Source organism: Aulostomus chinensis, chromosome 14 (assembly GCF_037954235.1).
Source record: "Aulostomus chinensis isolate RoL2024-O1b breed Wild chromosome 14, RoL_Achi_v1.0, whole genome shotgun sequence".
Classification (NCBI taxonomy): Eukaryota; Metazoa; Chordata; class Actinopteri; order Syngnathiformes; family Aulostomidae; genus Aulostomus; species Aulostomus chinensis.
Genome location: NC_141333.1, coordinates 17,479,649 through 17,493,418, shown reverse-complemented (window position 1 = coordinate 17,493,418; position 13,770 = coordinate 17,479,649). Strand labels below are relative to the sequence as shown.

The 13,770-nt window shown below is 41.7% G+C and overlaps 2 protein-coding genes across 6 annotated transcripts; both read left to right on the top strand.

Moving 5' to 3' along the window:
* The first annotated feature begins 67 nt into the window (after positions 1–67).
* LOC147249986 (cytochrome b-c1 complex subunit 10-like) lies at positions 68–3,751 on the top strand. Its single transcript, XM_086223653.1, has 3 exons — positions 68–201; positions 1,744–1,883; positions 3,490–3,751. The coding sequence occupies exons 1-2, from the start codon at positions 140–142 to the stop codon at positions 1,862–1,864; spliced, it is 183 nt and encodes a 60-aa protein (XP_086079779.1). The 5' UTR covers positions 68–139; the 3' UTR covers positions 1,865–1,883; positions 3,490–3,751.
* Positions 3,752–4,035: 284 nt separating this feature from the next.
* Positions 4,036–13,402, top strand: mbd3b (methyl-CpG binding domain protein 3b). 5 transcript variants are annotated; one of them, XM_086223648.1, is made up of 8 exons: positions 4,071–4,133; positions 7,013–7,081; positions 7,609–7,768; positions 9,072–9,209; positions 9,388–9,478; positions 9,560–9,737; positions 10,880–11,032; positions 12,312–13,402. In XM_086223648.1, exons 1-7 carry the CDS (start codon positions 4,120–4,122, stop codon positions 11,025–11,027), a joined length of 798 nt encoding a protein of 265 aa, XP_086079774.1. In that variant the 5' UTR covers positions 4,071–4,119; the 3' UTR covers positions 11,028–11,032; positions 12,312–13,402. The 5 variants fall into 5 exon arrangements, with proteins under 5 accessions (XP_086079777.1, XP_086079774.1, XP_086079776.1 ...); XM_086223650.1 differs by having other exon boundaries at positions 4,105–4,133; positions 7,016–7,081; XM_086223652.1 differs by lacking the exon at positions 4,071–4,133 and adding an exon at positions 4,536–6,697.
* Positions 13,403–13,770: the final 368 nt, after the last annotated feature.

Genomic DNA, 13,770 nt, shown 5'->3' with positions numbered 1-13,770 from the left:
GTGGCCTGAAACGACCCCGCGAAACTGCTCGCTCTGTTCAGCTGGTAATTCTGAACAGGCGTACGAAAAGGCAGCACTGGGTCCTCAATAGGCTTGAGGGAGAATTCATTGCATGGAGTAAAGCAGTGTAGAGGTCAGGATGGTCCAGAAAATATTTAATAAATTCCTTGGTGTCAAGTACGTTTCCATTGCCAGGACCTGGTAAGTTAGCTCATTAAAAGTGGTGGGATGTGCGCTTTTAAATGTTGTCAGCTGTATTGATTTTAAAATGATAGCGTGAACGTCACTGTCCTTTTCTGTGACCTGTTCGTTCGCCTGATGTTAGCTTAGCCTGGCTGGTTATATCGCACCGATTTTGCTTGCAGGGATACTTTGGTTTCTCTGACTGAACAGCTAAGGTTAAAAGAAGATGGAAATAACAGTCGTTAAATTGACGGCGTAAAGTGTATTTTTGTCCTGAGTAAATTGGTCTCAGAGGTGCGTAATCCCGGGCTAACAGACGCTATTGAGACAGCAGTGTGTCAGGGAAAACATTGATAATGATGAGGTTGGTAACATTCGTCCCCTAATTTCATGGCAGATAACGTACAGTATCTCACTATTTAACTTTATGAAATTTTGGGTCCAGTAAATCTCATGACAGTAATAAATCATTCCAGAAGTGGACTGTAAGATTGATCTAACTTAAAAAAGTTACCTCATACTGTGTCTGTAATTGGCATAACCTGAATTGCACAAGTATTGTGCTAATTTAATGAGATCTGGCAAAAGACGTGGAATGAGGAAACGCTTCCCTTTAATCATGTGGCCAATCGGCCAGATGGCGGCGCTATAGTTTCGGATCGTAACGCTTTTGCGTGAAGGCCACGCCCCTTGAATCGTCATTCATCTGCTTTAATAAAATGGAAAAATGTTTTTATTTATGTGCGTTATTGGAAAACCTAGATATTTACGTCACACTACAAGTTTGTTTACCTTGCAGACAACTAAAATCGCTGAAAACACATTTTCCCCAAATTCCTTAAAAAAAAAATATCAAGGGTTCTATGAAGAGAACATACAGGCTCCAAAAGGATTGTCCCTAACAGTAAAAAGGGCCCCTCTTTGCCCCCTGGACCAGCTCTCTACCAAATATGGTGAAAAATGTGGGCCACGCAAGCTAATTAAAAGATGTCCATGGAAATTAAAAGTGATTTTACTTTAAGAACACGAATGGGTGCAGAGTAAGAGTTGGACCTTGCATGCAAATAAAGCCCTTTTTTATTGTATCAAACTATGACATTTTTCACGTTAAGATAACTTTTTTCCGAAAATTAAGTTCGACAGTACAACAGCGTACGGTAAAACTCTCATTACAGTCACAGTGACTCCTGAAACGCATTACGTTTGAGTTTTGGGTTTTTTTTTAATTTATAAGTTAGGAATATTGATAGCTCGAAATGCCATATTATTCTTTTGGTAACTTTAATACAATAGAATTGTGAAGGTGCCAATCAGGGACATAGACAAAGATTTCTCACCTGGGGCTCATCAGGTTTTTGGTATAACGGTAAAGTCTGTGTCGTAGTATTTCCTGAATACTTGTACATCCCTTGTCCACATATGCTTGAACAATTATGATGGACACAAGCTCTACAACAGTCCAAACTGTGCTGGTTTACACTGGAAGTCTTTAATGATACTGCTTCTGTCCACTGTGCTCTGTATTGCTCCCATTTTTTTCCTCTTTAACCTCTCTTCCAGGGTACCGAACTTGGTTGCCTGGGGGACAGTGGGCGGCGTGGCGCTCATTCACTTCACGGACTGGCGATTAATACTTGACTATGTGCCATACATTAACGGGAAGTTCAAGAAGGATGAGTAAAGTCTCTCGCAACTCAATTGTAAGAAGACAGTGACTCACAAACAGTGTTTACAATGTTAAGCTGGACTACTCAACACTTTTAGCTCCGCCCATGTACCCCTGATAAGATGAGTACAGTTTGTAGCCATGCCAGATGCTTGATTTTGAAAATAAACACTGACTCACGGTTCAGTTTCCTTGCTTACACCTGTTGTGTTTTGGGAAGTGTAGTAATGCATTTGTCCTGGTAGTGTCCTGTAGGCAGCTCCTGCCTTTGATGACGTTGAGCAGGCAGGGGGGTCAGAGTCAGTGGCTCCAGTTACATGGACGGCAACTATTGACCCTGTTCTAACAAGGCAATATTTCCATTGAGGTGTTAAACTAATATTTGGTTCAGCTTCGGGTCGACTTGCCACGGAGTAAAGTCTACCTGAAGACACGCCCACATTACGTCCTCACATTCTTTGTGTGAGTTTCCTCCTGGAGTTTGACCTGAAATCTTTCTGTTGCGTTGTGACGGGTAGATTTTTTAGTGTTATCCTGCAAAAAAAAATACCGCAAACAACCGCTTTGAGCTGAATTTGTAACTTTCGTCAGAGGATGGACTGCGTGTTGTATGTGTTGCAAATTTTCTAAATGCATTCATAGTGCAACGGAGGTGTTCACGCGTCTCCAGCACACTTGGATAATCCAACTAAGATCAGAACTCTCCTCATCTGACTTAATTGGGGTTTTCTTCAAAATTTGAAGAAAACAAAGTTCCTGTGTCACGGGAATTTTTATGCTCACTTGATGTGGTGTTTGCCTTTTTTTTGGAGGAAACAAAAATTCAACATGAGATGGAAACAACATATTAAATTCAGTTCTGATTAAACAAACCTTTTATTCACATGACCGACGAGCTGTTTTGGCCATCATGGATATTCCCAACTTTGCCTTCATGTCTGGACAGAATCTAGCATGTCTAGTACTTGCTGGTACTAACAAACAACTTATCCAACTGAAGGTAATTCCTTAAAACCACCCGCCATGTTTTTTACTACTTGTTTTTTGTTTTTTTCTTCTACTCTTTAATGTCGCTTATATCGCCATCTCCTGGCAGCGCTGGCAGTTGGCTTGCTCCAAGCAAGCTGATGGAAACTCACATGATTGCTTCCTTTTTTTGTGACATCATTATAGCTCGCATAAAAATTACTCGACAATCACACGGAAACACACCTAGTCCTCTCTTATTCTGAGTATTATCTTTATTTGGTTAATATAGTAGAATATTGTCATCCATGTACATGTAGCCACTGATGGTGGGGTTTGTAGTAGACCTGCACCATTTGTCCTTGCGTATCACAGTATTAATATGAATACTTCAACCTCAACTAAAGGCAGTATCATTGATGTCACATTTCTGCTTCATCAAATTTGATTCAGTTATTTCTTTTCTACACCCAATCAGAAATCCCACATCCCAAACCCATCACCCGTCCCCCCCCCCACCCCACCCCACCCCACACACACACCTAAAAGCTCCTGTTAGCTGTCACAAATGATTCACTTGTGTTGCACCAAGACTGGACATGCTCTTCTTCACACACTCGCACAGATACATGACCACTAATAACTGGGCTGTGTGTGTGTGTGTGTGTCTACAGGACCAGAGCTTTGGGAAGGGGAACATGGGTGGATTGCTTATTCGACGCAGGCTTTAATGGGACGATGCCAGTGCTCGATGCTCTGAGGACTGTTTAGGAAGTTGGACTGAAGATGCACTCTGTATAAATGCTGTTTTTGTGATCTATTACCATTTAATGTAAATGAATAAATCCTAAATGTACCCTGTGTGTTCAGTTATTCTCTCTTTTGCAACAACAAAACTGTATATTCAGATGTTTCTTAATAAATTTAAGAGTTTTACATGCATTTGTTTATTATAAATGTTTGAATAACTGAATTGTGCTTAAAAAAAACTGAAAATAGAGTTTTTTCATGGGTCGAATTTTGCATGTATCAGGTGAAATGTGTTACTTTTTCTATTTCACTCTGCTGCAAGTTGTCACACTTAATACTCGAAATAATAATGCACACTTCTTAGAGGCTATAATTGCGGACTTGTGCACACTAATAAGACCATTTTTGTGCAGGCACCATACCAAATTTATCAAGCAGACGGCGAATTTTGCGTGGATAATGTCTTTCATTTCTCCAATGGAAGGGGGAGGGGACTGAGAGAGGAGAAGGGATTTAACATAGCGAGAGGGACAAAACCAGATAGTGTCTTCAAGATGGATAAAAACGAGTAAGTACATAAGCTGAAGGCCGGTTAAACCTTCCAGGATGGTTTTTGTTGCTGTTGCACCGTTTGATGCGCGTTATGTCGTTAACAACATATTTGGAAAAGTATGTGTAGGATCGATTGGGTAAATGTACTCGGTGGTCTCGCATCTGCAAGTAGCACCGCTGCGGTTTTAGCCCTGCGCTTATTTTTTAATTTAAAAAAAAGACAACATTCGTCTCGTTATATACGGCAAATGGTATATTAGGCACCGAATCTGCACACAACGTCGAGAACGTCTCGACACAGATCTTAACCTTGACGTTGATTTTTTTATCCCCCCCCCCCCTCGCATTATGGTTTCATAAACAAAGCCTCTGTATATGCATGACATGCTTTAAAATGGTGCCTGCTTTCACGACAAGATCTACTTTGTCCATTCATAAAAGCCGGCTGTAAGTCTGAATGACAACGGTGGGCATTGTGGTGGTGAAATGGCTCTCCGATTTCATGGAGCTCACATGAAACTTAGTGGAGCAGCTGCAGGTGAGTGGGTACAGAAGGCGAGTCGTCCAGAACCGCCCGTCATTGTTGCCACCGCACCTCGGGGTTTCTATTTGCGCTCTATTTGCGGAGGAAGGCTGATTAATGTTTCTCATAGGTTAACATTGCTGCGGTGCTTTGACACCAGTGTCATGTCAGACGAAAGAGGTAATCACACTTCCGGTGATGTCTTTCAAAGTAAAAAAAGATTGAAGCGGTTCACAGTGTTTGATTGAATAATTTAAGTAATGAAGAAAACTAGAAAAAAACACGTGTGTGCATCATAATGCAGTATACGTCAGGAGCTACTGTAACAATTAATTTGGAGTTAAGAAGTTTGGTATGTCAAGTTGAAGCACACTGTGAATAATGCCCATCACCCCCAAAAATTAAAGAGCCCAAAACAAATTGTGGTTATGGTGAAAAGTACATGTTATTTATTTACAGACCACTGTGTAGAAAAGACTCAGGTTAAATTAAAACGACGGATACAGTTTCTTACCTCAAGTAAGAAAAAGTGAATATACAGGCGTTATAATGTACTTCAAATAGTTTCTAGAATATTTGTGCTCTCATATAAACAATATATCTCTGTATCATAATATATTTTGAAAATTTCTCCGTCCGTTTTCTACCACTTATCCTGTTAAGGGTTGCGGGGGGCTGGAGCCTATCTCAGAGGCTTTTAGGCGAGAGGCGAGGTTCACCCTGGACAGGTCACCAGTCCATCACAGGACCAACACATAGAGACAGACAACCATTCACACTCACAGTCACACCTACGGTCAATTTAGAGTATCAATCAGCCTCGTCCCCTCTTGATGTCTTTGGACTGTGGGAGGAAGCTGGAGTACCAGAGAGAACCCACACAGGAACAGGAGAACATGGAGACTCACACAGAAAGATCCTGTGATGGAGCCGGGGCTCGAACCCGGAACCTTCTTGCTGTGAGGCGACAGTGCTGACCACTGCACCACCGTGCCGCCCGCAGTATGTTTCCTGCAAATCAGTTTTGAGTGCTACAATCGGAAGTTGTAATATTTTAATAAGAAATACATAACAAGCATGTTTTGAATATGGAAGGAGTAAAGTCCTCACAGAAAAAAGGTTGACAGGAAAAAAAGTCCAGAAATATATAAAAAGGTGAAAAAAGGCATTGCTTTGAACCATAAAATAGTACTTTGACTAGTATTTTAAAAAATGAATTATAAAGTAAATTTGTACACCTAAACCACTTCTAGGGATAGTGGGGTGGGGTCTCTGGCAATTTTATTTTTGGCATCCTCAGCTCTAAATGCTGAAAAACTTGTCATTTTGAAATGTTGGTTCCCTTAACTTCATACATTCTTATAAACTTAAACATTTACCATTTATTATATATTTAGTATACAACTTAATCTGCCATTCCTCTTTTTTGAACCGCTGCTCTCACCCACATACCTCATCGTTATATCATATGGTTATGTACTCGTAAAATTCGAAAATTGCTTGTACTACACGTAAAACAGGGCTGGGCTGGATTCTTCGCTTTGCTCCTTTTTTGACCCTTTTGAAAATTTATATTCCACGTCTGTGAGAAGGAGCGCTTTTATCCTGAAGTTTCCGTGTTTGAAGTTCCTGTTGTGTCCTGGCTTCATCACAGCGGCTTCACTTCGCTATGCCGTCCTATGTTTCCCTCGCGGATGTAGCCTCTGTGCCCCGGCGAAGCAGGCGGGTAGTGAGGAGGCGAAGGTCCACGGCGGAGCGATATGCGCGACGACAAAGAGAAGTGATGTTAGCAGGCAGATCCCCTTACTGCCAGACGACGCATGTTGTGACATGGTCGAAACAAAAGCGCGAGACGCGATAGGCCTTCCATCTTAAAAAATTCGACACATTTTCCAAATTCCATTCTGCAATAACTTGTAGTGGATTTATAGGCTACTCGCGTTGGAAATGGAGAAGAAAAGGTGGGATTGCACTGCTCTCCCCAAAGGCTGGAAAATGGAAGAAGTGACCAGAAAGTCGGGTTTGTCAGCTGGAAAAAGCGATGTCTATTATTTTAGGTACTAAACCAACATGGGTTTGACAAACTTACAAGACACCGACTTCGCGGACGGATACAGACAGGACTAGAAAAGGGGGGGGGGGGGGGGGACGGTGGTCGGTAAAAAGTTTGGGATGGGATGGGTAGGGGAGGGGGGGGGGGGTTCTGTTTTCAGCAGACAGGCTGGCCCGGCTAGAGTGTTGAACCGAGCAGGCTAGGAGTAGCAGCTCCCGCCCGGCGAGGCCTTCTTCTGAATGCCACCCAGTGTCACCTCAGTAATACTCTCTATGTCCCATTGAAGTGAACCAACAACGCCAGATTTGTTTTCATTTAGCAGAGGAGAAGAACAAGATGAGGAACAGAGGCAAGAGAGGGGGGAGGCGGGTCGGTTTTATAGTTTGTGGTAGGCCCACTGTAAATCCTACTGGTGTTAACTGGTGTGTGATGTAAGAGACATTTGCATGACGTACTAGCACGTATCCACCCACTGCCCATTAGTCCGGATATGATGTTGCTCCCATTACGTGGAGCTCCAATGTTTCCATTCTGAAACATGTGGCCAGATGTTACTATTGCAGTGTTTACATCGTGTTCAGTGACCACCACAGGCTACTTTTCTATGGCTATGCTTACTGTGAACAGTTAAATCTACTAATGTCATTGAAAGCTTGTGATCAAGGCTTAGATCGAGCATCCATTTCACTATGTAATGTGATTTCACTTGAATGTGCTCTGCTTGTGTTTGCTGTTGACTTGTTGCATGTTGTGATGTCTGTCAGCTGTGTGCGCGCGTGTTTGTGTGTTTCAAGTGTCAGTTTGGTTTTTCCTGCCTTCATCTGTTTGATTTCAGTCTTGTGTTGTCGTTGTCGTTGTTATTTTCAAGAGATTACATTGTGGTTTGTTTCTCACGTCTTTCCCCCTCCCCACCAGTCCATCTGGGAAGAAGTTTCGGAGCAAGCCTCAGCTGGCTCGTTACCTTGGTAACCAGATGGACCTCAGCTCCTTTGATTTCCGCACGGGGAAGATGCTGATGAGCAAGCTGAACAAGAACCGTCAGAGACTGCGCTATGATAATAACAACCAGAATAAGGTGAGACACAAGCGGCAGGATGCTACATCTGTCCACACACACCCACTTTAATACTTTACAAATCTACTGCAGGGATGCCAAAACTCAAATTGAATGTTGAGCTGCGGGTCAAAATCAAACACATATCACCCTTCAAAAATCTTTTATTGTGCCATAGAGTTTTGCATAGCTGTGTGTTTGTAAATCAAAAGAAATAATAATGAATTGATATGATATAAAACCCACAGACTCTACTAGAAGGTACACAAAGTGACCGCACGTGTAATAGATGTGCATTGCAAAGTCTGTTAGGAAGGAGAAAATGAAGGGAAATGTATATTGTGTTTTGTAAAACACCTTTTTCCTTTTTGTCCCTCTTGATGTATCCACAGTGTCACTCTGCTAACTGATTGGAATCATATATATGTATTTTTAAATATCAGGGATCTTACTCACAAAAACAAGTTACTGTATTAAAAAAAAAAAAGCAAATGCATAAAAATCTTAAAAATACATGCCCGTTATTGTTATTTTTCCTAATTTGATTTTGACATATGGTTGGTGTAATTTGAGCAGCCTCCATCTGCCGTATGTAGCACCCTCAAACAGTCATGCACTGTAGAGCACCCTGCATGTGGAAGGGGTCGTAACATTTTTCAATGCAGCAGCTGCAGCTGACTATCAGTGTCAGCGTAGCGTTCTGCTCGGGTTAATGGTTCCGAGCACATTCTGTGCTTGTTTTCATGCAGTCACTGGGAATCAGATATAATATTATTGTCTGTGCAAATTAGGTGAGACTAAAAATTGCTGAAGGGATGTCTTATTTTAACCAGTCTGCACAGACCAGCTGCGTCTGGTTTTGCCGCTGTATCAAAATCGTGTTTGATTTTAAACCAACATGGAGGTTTTGTGGGACTAAGCAGATATTTGGGCACGATTGCCGCGACTTCACTGTGTTCACCGCTGATCTCCAGCAACAGAACTGGAGTAGCACTGAGTTTTTGGGATTTAATCTGAATTGCTGTTTCGACACCGGGGTTTCCTGCTGGAAATGAAAAACATTATACCTGTCTGCCAACATCTAATCTCTAAAGTGCTAATTGAGTTCTGAAACAAATTTGATTAGATTAAAAAATTGCAGTAGTAAAGACAGATTTGAAATTTTACTCAAAACTGAAATTGTTCCTTCTCCTGTGCAACTATGAGATGGGATTTTTCACACAAGGTTATAAAACATGACTCGAAACGCCTCTATAAGCCGTGTCTGGCTTTGATGATGTCTCACTGCTGCCCTCTTGACTTCCTCCTCCCTCGTGTCTTGAAGGGAAAACCTGACCTGAACACGTCACTGCCAGTCAGACAGACAGCCTCCATTTTTAAGCAGCCCGTTACCAAGGTCACTAACCATCCTAACAACAAAGTGAAGACCGATCCACAGAAAGCCGTTGATCAGCCCAGACAGGTGAGTGACGTCGTCGCTATGACCTGGAACTTGTGTTGTTTTAGGCATGTTATAAAAACTGGACAAACTAGATCCAGGTTAAATATGTTGGGAGTGGTTCAGCTTGGTATTTGTGGTTATTTAGGGGAGTTGGGTTTCTTTCAAACCTGTCTGCATCTTCATGGCTTTTTGCCTGCAGTTATTTTGGGAGAAGAAACTCAGCGGCCTGAATGCCTATGACATCGCCGAGGAGCTGGTGAAGACCATGGAGCTGCCCAAAGGCCTCCAAGGTGATGTGACAGTTAAGAATCAGCATGAATGTGCTCCAGCTACGACTCGATTTTCCTTAATCATCGCTGCTGCTCCTTCAGGTGTCGGTCCGGGCTGCACCGATAAGACGCTGCTGTCAGCCATCGCCAGCGCCCTGCACACAAGCGCGGCGCCCATAACCGGCCAGCTGTCTGCTGCTGTGGAGAAGAACCCAGGAGTCTGGCTCAACACCGCACAGCCGCTCTGCAAGGCCTTCATAGTCACTGACGAGGACATCAGGTGGGCTGTCACCGCCATATTGTTCCCAAGCACTGTTTGATGTTTAACGCACACAGAACTGCTTCGAGTAAGTTTGCGCTGCCAGCTTGTTTGAGAAAACTGATCCTGGCATGTTCAGTTCTACAAAGCTGTGAGCAGGCAATGTACAGAGTTCTACTTTAAGACCAGTTTGTTCCACGTGAATCTCCTTTTATTTTTTTTAAGCATTTGAACGTCAATCATTTTCATTCAGATAGTACCTCACACATTTTTTTAATTTTTACTGCTATTAGCATTTCATAAGTGTAGCTAACATTGTCAGAGTCACAGGTGGTGCTTTTCTTGTTCTTGAGAACTTTTTTTGACAAACGATAACAACTACTAGTACTACTACTACCACTACTACTACTATAACTATTACCTACTACTGGAAAATCTTGTCGATGGTCGGGAAAGAGCTGTTTACGTTGTAATACGCCAACAGACAAACTAGAAAGCCAGTCGCTGCCGCTAAGGCTCCTGGCCCTCTCCTCTGTGCATTTCTGCTTCTCAAAATTAGGTTCAGTCTTGGTAAGCATGCGTAAGTTTTATTCTTCCATTTAATATTTCCTGAGAAATGAATAAGAAATTCAAAAATACAGATTTGAAGCTTCAGCTATCCTTAACTTTTGTGAGTTGTTTTTTTTTTCTAAAGTATAACAAAAATATGTCCTTAAATGTTTTTCTTATAACGGTCGGATGAATGATTCCTGAGAAACAAATGAATTAATAAAAGTCCTATCCTGCATGGTTAAGAAGGTGGGAACGAATTCCTGGATCCGCACCAAAACGTCATTTTTTTTTCTTCTCTGGACCAAAATCTGTCTGTAAATATTTATGTAAGTCTGCGAACAGACAAACCCAACCAGCCACATAAACTCCCAAAATGCAGTTCTAGTATCTTATCGGAACAAAAAATAACCACACACACAGTGTATTCATCTGTAATGGCTGCTATTTTAAATGCTTCAACACACCAGCGGCTATAAAAGGAAAGTGCTTCCAAATTTGAACCGGATGCTCTGATTAGATACCTGACCTGAATGTAAAAACCCACCATCTGTTGTGTACTGATTCAGCAGCGACTGCCAACTGTAACAGTTTCCTGTTGTGTTTATGTGTAGGAAACAGGAGGAATTGGTGTACAGTGTGAGGAAAAGGCTGGAAGAAGCGCTGATGGCTGATATGTTGGCCCACGTTGAGGAGGCCGCCAACGAGGGTGAAGCTGTGAAGGAGGAGGGCAATGGCAGTGAGGACATGGAGAGCGTATAGCACAGGTTGGTCCAGATTTAGCCAACGACAGGGAGAAAAAAAAAACAAAAAACAGCTGATAATCCTGCCTTACGTGTTGCAATCTTTTAAATGGTAAGGGAACACCAATTTTTGTTGTTTTTGTTTTGAGAAAAGCACTTATTTACCATCGTCCCCAGACTCAGACAAGATAGATAGCTCCCTAACGCTCGTACGGAGTGAACACTGATTCCCGCAGAGACCAGCGTACTGCTACGAGTTAGCTTAGCATAATGGATGGTAGTGGAGAGGCAAGTGAGCATGCCTCAGTCAAAAGTGGAGAAATACACACCTCTCCAAAACAACATCAGAACTGTGGTTGTGTATCATCAGTAGAAGCATGGTTGCATACTTGGCTGGTAGACAGTGGATGTGCGGTCCACATGTTCCGCCCGCTGCTCATTGTTCACTGTCCATTTAAACGCCTTGAAACGTTTGTGTGGAGTTGAAAGATGGGGAATGCCAGCGGATTGTTTCAAAATAGCCACTTTACACTCAGTTAAAAGTGTAAAATCATTACAACAGCTTTGTTAACTCGTCACGCGACAGACATTCGTCTGATCTCGCAATTCCACCCGTGTGTTTGTCTCCTTTGCACTCAAAACGGCCTCTTTACACAGACACTCAAGCATGCTTGGTCACAGCCGCTCACAGAAACCAGGAGCTTCCCTGTCCTGACATTTTCTCCCTCAGCTACAGATTCTGTACTTACATGCAGAATCCATTTGCAGAGATTAGGGTTGTGTTTGCTATTTGCTGTGAAATAACAATATTACATTACGAGACATTTTAGAATCCAATAAATAATCAAAGTTGTTTCCACGCTGCACCTGAAAAGCCATGTTATGAATTCAGTCAACAGAACATTTGTTGACGGCTAGAAGAGCAACTGCTGCTACTAATCATGGCTGACAATGTAATGGAGGATGAAGAGGATTACTTCAGGACAAACCAAGACCCTGATCCTAATCTCCAAGAACCAGAATATACACTGGAGAAACTGCAGGTTTCAAAGCTGAGTAGGCAAGACAGAAGTATGCCAGCACTTCATATCCACTCCCATTCATTGTGCTAAGCTAACTAGCAGCCAGTTGGTTTCTGTGGGTCCCTAATGCACCTACAGAGAAGAGAGGGGTATTGCTGTCTTTGTCTGGCTCTGAAGAGAAAGACACAAAGAAGGAGTTTACCAACATTGAAATATGGTTCTTGTGAAATAATTCTGATCCTTAATGAGATGCTAACCCAATAATATTTTTCCTCTTTTAGGTTTTTGTGAAGTTTGGATGGGTTTGTTCTACACCTGAACACACATTTGACCATGAACAATAGGAATCCTCCTCCCTAATAACCCTGAAGACTTCAGCCCACCTGTACAACCACCAGGAAGTTCAAACATGTTCACCATTAACCCCCTCTGGATGGGAGATCTTGACTTGAGCACACATTCAAAGTTGATCTTGACTCAAATTTCCCTCCTGAACAAGAAAAGACATGAGAAAAACTTTCAGGTATTAATAGATGATCTACTGAGTGGATACAGTGTGGGATGAGAGGAATATTTTTTACTGAAAGGCTTTTAAGTGAGGTATTTGTTTTTGGGGCAATCATGTCAAACCCAAAACCTTTGGTTGGTAAAACACTGATTCGGGTGCTCATTTGTTTTATGCCGAGTATTAAGCTAGCCTCTAGTTGGACTTTTACAACAATCCATGAATAGAACGCAGATGCGGAACCTGGTGAGTTTGAACTCTACCGAGGTTTAGTCACAGAGAATCCTGTGTACCTTTAACCACGATAACAGTCGTGTTTTTATTGTAATTTGAATAAAATATTCTCCTTCCTGTCAGCCTTGTTATTACGTTTGGTAATGACCAAAGAGGAGGAAGGTTTTGGTCACTTCTGTAACTAAAGTCAGCTTTGTGTTAAATTAAGCTCCCACTCAACACAAGGTGCAAGAGAAAGTGAGTATACGTGAGGGGGCGGAACGCGGCGGTGAAGAAATGACACAAAACCTTCGTTCTGTTGTACAATGAATCATGTTTTCCTGCTCGTCGTCATCATAGGTGCTTAACTGATGTTGTGGAACATTGCTGTTGTGTGCCAAAGCTTTGTCTCCATCACTTATAGTTCTTTTTTCTTTTCTTTTTTTTTTTGGTCTCGTAAACCCACGCACAAAACTGCTGACAAAGCAAAATACAGTTACAGTTGAATAATAATGTATTTTTGTATCCCCGTTTGTCAAGGTTTGATGGTGAATAATGTTTTAGCTGAAATATTTCCTGCTCAGTATCAGCAGGCTAATTGCTGATAGTAATGTGATTGTATTACATATTAAAATGAGTCGGTATGTCACAGGCTGCTGGTGTGATGTCTTTCTTTAGGTGTGTGTGTTTACATATAATCATACACATATATACTTCCCCTTGAGCCACATTAATGGAACTTGCAATGAATTTCTTCACAATTTGCTTTTTTTTTTTAGGTATGGCGTGTTATAAATGCCCTGACGACTACAGGCTTTATTTGTTTGTAAGTCTGTCCTATCCGTTTGTCTGTCACCAGTTGTCTATGGAAGTATTTGCCTGAGGGGGGAAAAAAAGTTGTTTTTTTTCCTGAATTAATGCAGCCATTTCATTAATTCAGAAAAACAATGGATTATAAAAAACAAAAGTGTTAAGACCAAAACATCATTTACAATTTCAATTTAGAAATATGTTTTTTTTTT